Raw genomic sequence first — 5,167 nt, 5'->3', positions numbered from 1 at the left:
GTTGTTCATTGTTCATCGAATGGAGCATTCAACACAAACCAATTGACGGAACACGATGGAATGGATCTCTCAGGATATGATCAGAGATTCACGTCGGAGTCAGGAATGTTCTCTCCCACGAAACGAATCCATCGTTCTAGACAACGTCTAGACCTAAGCATCTTAAGTGACCATCTGAAATGCCCCAAAAAGCCCAGAATAGACTGAGTCTATCGCTTCTTCTTCGATTCCCATCTGTGGATGATACTCCAGTAGAATCACATGTCTTCTCTACGAACAACGAAAATCTACTTCCGGAATGACCATCCATTCTTCGTCCATTGAATCCTATGGATAATCCGAGACTTTAGATAACGAAATGTGAATCATCATCAGGAATATTGAGACACCCTGTATATCAAAATCTGGCCCACTGAGATCTAGGAGCATATGTGAATGCGGACTTCATGCAATTCATTCGGAACATGCAATATGTTAATCAATATGGTATAGGTGATGGTTAAATAACTAGTTTATTATCGTATCAGACCGCTTCCAGCGAAGGCGGGGTGTTCAGAATCTATGTTCCCTGTAACCGTCTGATACACTGAGGGAGACAGTGTTCTTTCTCTTTACCACTTTCCACTTCTTCTGGACCTATATAAGCACTGCAACAACTGGAATAAATACTGGGTAACACCAACTGTCTGTTCTATTATACTGAGCTCTGCTTAAGTGTCCAGTGAATATCGAATAACACGCACTGCATCACATTTGTCCCAGACGCACATGATGACGCACCACACAAGATGACACGGCGATACACTTCGGTGAGGTCTTGTTCGCCCTGTGTGCAGACATGAACGGCATATACAAGAGCGTCGCTCGAATACGATAGTTCGAGCACCGGTGAGCCCGGTAAACTATTTTCGTTCATAATTCGGGACGAATCATCGGAGATTCGTTGTACTGCTTTCGGAACAGTACACGATCGTTTCTACGAACGTGTCACTGAGGGGAAGTCGTATCAGATCGCCAATTTTTTCTGTAAAGCGTCCAACCCTCAATACAACAATACAAACAATGATGTCGAGCTCAATCTTGACGATCTCGCGCTGAGATCTTGACATGTCAACGACGATAATCGAAATTCCCGACGAACTTGAGCTCGACGATGATTACGACTTGACTCCGTTGATGAATCTGCCGCGCGCCTTCAAAGACAATGCGGTCTTCAATATAAGTGGGGTGATCGTTTCCATATCCGAGACGACACATATACAGAGGATGAAGGACAATAAGCTCATCCCTAAATACGATATACGAATCGCGGATCAGCACAAAAAATTGGTGAATATCACGGTATGGAGCGACGACCGCGTCGATATCGTCGACAATACTGGCCGTGCTGTAATTCTGACCAGGGTGAAAACGAAGGTCTACAACGGCCATCCGACATTCACTCTCACGCAGGATTCGGAAAAAATATTCGACGATACGATCCACGAGATACGTGTTTTGAACGAATGGTGGACAGCTCATAGCTCGGTTAGGGGGGACCTCGGTCCTCTTTTCCAGTTTTCGATAGAAACCAAAAGAGTCGTCATAGCGAACATGATTCATGATCTCGTTGAAATGCCGGCGGAGGTGTACGCCAAATTCGTGATCCGTGGCAAAGTGGTGAACTTCGATGACAGATTACACTTTTACAAATCGTGTCCGAATGTGACTTGTTACAAAAAATTAGAGGAAAGATCCTCGGGCACATATTGGTGCCCTAGGTGTCGCCACGAAGCTAGATCACATGACGTGGGCGCAACGACGTCAAGCGAAATAGAAGACGTGACCGGACAGCGAGTGGAATGTACGGTTTTTGGAATGACCATCTCAGTTTTGTTTGATCATAATCTGGACGACGTGACCACGTCTGCTTCTAGTATGGAGCCAATTCGGGCTCTACGGGACAAAGTCTTTGATTTCAAAATTTCTGCGAAGAGATGTTTTTTCTCGGGTGGTCATAAGAATGTTTTCGCAGTCCAAGGCTGTGACATTGTTTCAGACGAATATACATTACGAAGATTACGTTTAGACTTTACGAAGCCCGGTTATCCATTTTCATTACAGCGCTCAACGCTATTCGGTGGAGTATGCGGGGATAACCGGCCCTCCGGGTGGTGGTTGGCCCGGGGGGTTTGGCCGGAGAGTTGAGATCCTCCGGCCATGGCTTAAATTCATGTATCTCGTCCGATTATATAATCTTAATAAAGAGATTTGTTTCATGGCTTTAATCCCTTTTTTTACCCTCATTCGCTAGTCTTCGGTGGGATGCTGTAGTTAAAGATCTTTCTAATAAATCTTACGAACACTCACGTTGAATGCGGAAGTATTCTGAATCAAAGCCCTGTAGATGGAATGTGTGTGAGAGGGTACTCTTGAAATTCTTATGAGTGTGAGAACACACTCACGCGAACATAGTGCTTAACATAACATAAGTTTTGTCCAACATGACAATGATGTCGTATAATTACTCTGAGCTGACTCTGATTTGATCTGACCTGACATAATCTTGACATGACCTTGAATTGATCTTCTCTTGACCTCGACATTGTGCAAAAAAAAAACCTAACCTAACCCAACCTAACCTGACTGGTGTTCATAAGTTTTGTCCACTATGACACAGATGTTGAATTTGGACCCTGATCCGACGTTGATCCGACCTCGATGCTACATTGACCTGACCTGACCCGACCTTGACCTAACCTTGATCCGACCTTGACCTGGACTCGACCTGACATGGACTTGACACTGTCTTGACATTTTTTATGGTAATACACGGATTTATTTAATCATCCGGGGGGATAAGGAGGGGCCAAGGCAGGCCGAGATCATTGAAGCGCTTGGAAAGTCTCCAGCGGAAACTATTGAATACAGTGTTATTGCGGGCTCTGGGGATGACGAATAACCGTCCAGAGCGAGTGTTTGTGGGGCGGGTAATGAAGAAGCCTCTCATAAATTGAAGACGTAGAACTGTATGAGCGAGTCTCAGGTCCTTATCGTCGAGGATATCGCTAATTGAGGGGAGGAAGCACCGATCAAGCTCAGTTCCACACTTAGCGGCTACTCTTCTGAGGAACTTCCGCTGAAGTCCATCCAGAGCTGCCACGGAGCCCTTGAGCCAGGGTCGCCAGACTTCAGAACCGTAGAGCAGGGAAGGCAGAACAAGTGCCTCAAAGGCGCGGAGGTAGACCTCCGGAATTTTACAATCGAAAGCTCTGAGCACAAAATTTGCTGTTCTGCCCGCTCTTGCGATAGCCATATGGACATGCCTCTCGGGTTTCAGGTCAGAACTGAATACAACCCCGAGGTCCCTGACCTGGCGGTTCTCAGGAATAGCCTCATCGAGGAGCATGTACGTGAAAGGCGCATCGTGGAGGATATGGATGGCAGAAGATTTCGAGGAAGAGATCAGGAGCTTCCAACGAAGAGCCCAACGTCCGATGTTGGACAGGGATGATTGGAGCGCGTCACGCGCTCCCGGCTTAGAGATATCAGCGAAGATCTTTGTGTCGTCAGCGAAGGTACGGTACTCGACACCATTTACAATCTCGTATCGAAGATCGTTTGTGAACAGCAGGTATAGAAGAGGTCCAATGACACTACCCTGAGCTACACCTGACGAACAGTGGTAAGGGCGGGAGAAAGAGGAATCAATTCTAACAATGGCAGAGCGGTCATGGAGGAAACTCGCAAACCAATCACAGAGTCGACCGGAGAGGCCAAAAGAGGGAAGCTTCGAGATGAGCAATCTATGGTTAACAACGTCGAATGCTGCCCGAAAGTCGATATAAATAACATCAATCTTGGCCGAAGTATCATTGTACGAAGATATCCAGTAATTATGAGTATCGATTAGCTGAAGAACAGTAGACCTCTTAGACCGAAATCCGAATTGGTAAGGATCAAGGAGGGAGTGGAATTCACAGTGAGTGGTAATAAGGTTGGCAAGTATCCTCTCAAGGACCTTACTAGCAACAACATTTATAGAAATGGGCCTATAGTTACAAGGATCGGCACGCGAGCCCTTGCCCTTGTAAACGGGCGTGACAAACGAGACCTTCCAAGCAGCAGGCACAATCCCACTCCGAAGAGATAGATTGTAGATAATTTCGAGGGGCCTGGCAAGGCCGAGCGCAGACTTCGTGAAGAAGAGTGGAGGTAATCCGTCAGGGGTGACTGTGAGTTTACTACCTAGAGTACGAAGAGTGTTGAACACAGTGAGTTCATCAATCGAGGGATCCTGGAGCAAGGGCGGCGACATCCGTTGGGGGCCATCAGCGATCTGCGACCCATCGTCGACAGTATGGAGAGATGAAAAGTATTTAGCCAGGAGATCAGCCTTCTGCTGGGACGATATGAGCACCGAACCATCAGCAGATTTGAGTAGAGGAACGCCGGCTCCTCCGCTCATGCGGCTCTGAGCGTAACGGAAGAAGTCACGTGGATGGCCAGAGGCGGCGACACGGGACTCAACCGACCTGCGCTCTCGAGTTACAAGGCGCTCAATCCTGGAGATGGTGTCATCATGCATTTCCGCTGACTGTTGAACGGCGGGATCGTTGAGTCGCTCATACAGACGAGCGATATGGTCAGGTAGGCTGTGGTTTGGCCGAGATGAGGTGCGTCGAGGAATAAAGGCGTCCCGCAGGTCACACAGGAGCCTCACGAGAAAGTCATAGAGAGCATCAACATCCCCATGAACACTATCGGCCACGCCCGGCCACGGGACAGCGAGGAGGTGATCCGTGATGGCATCGTAATCACCCTTTTTGAAATCGAATGACTGCCTAAGTGATGAAGCATTCGAGGTAGTAAGGGTTAGCTTGAAGGATAGTAGGTAGTGATCCGATTTGATCGGTGCCGGTAGTACGGCGATATCACCAAGAATGTCCTCATCATTTGTCAGGACGAGATCGATGATATTACCACTACGATGAGTGGGAGCAGAGACGACTTGCGATAGTCCATAGAAGGAGACGAAATCTCTGAACAGTTCCTCTCTTGAGCGCGTGCTGCTGTCAGAAGAGGCAGGGCAGGTAAATGATATCCAATCAATGAGTGGTAGATTCATGTCACCGCAGCAAATAACAGTCGCATCATTGCTGAGGAGCGACTCGAGTTCGCTTATGAA

The 5,167-nt window shown here is 47.4% G+C and overlaps 1 protein-coding gene across 1 annotated transcript; it reads left to right on the top strand.

The window, feature by feature from the left end:
- Positions 1-1,107: 1,107 nt before the first annotated feature.
- On the top strand, positions 1,108-2,187 carry LOC108865038 (replication protein A 70 kDa DNA-binding subunit B-like). The gene has a single exon (XM_018641672.1). It carries the CDS (start codon positions 1,108-1,110, stop codon positions 2,185-2,187), a length of 1,080 nt encoding a protein of 359 aa, XP_018497188.1.
- Positions 2,188-5,167: the final 2,980 nt, after the last annotated feature.

This window comes from Galendromus occidentalis, unplaced genomic scaffold (genome assembly GCF_000255335.2).
Source record: "Galendromus occidentalis unplaced genomic scaffold, Mocc_1.1 scf7180000075943, whole genome shotgun sequence".
NCBI classification, from domain to species: domain Eukaryota; kingdom Metazoa; phylum Arthropoda; class Arachnida; order Mesostigmata; family Phytoseiidae; genus Galendromus; species Galendromus occidentalis.
This window is presented reverse-complemented; position numbering and strand designations above follow the sequence as displayed.

What these genes read in the sequence shown, in the direction of transcription:
- LOC108865038 (XM_018641672.1), top strand. Translation starts at nt 1,108, where the DNA reads ATGTCAACGACGATAATCGAAATTCCCGACGAACTTGAGCTCGACGAT.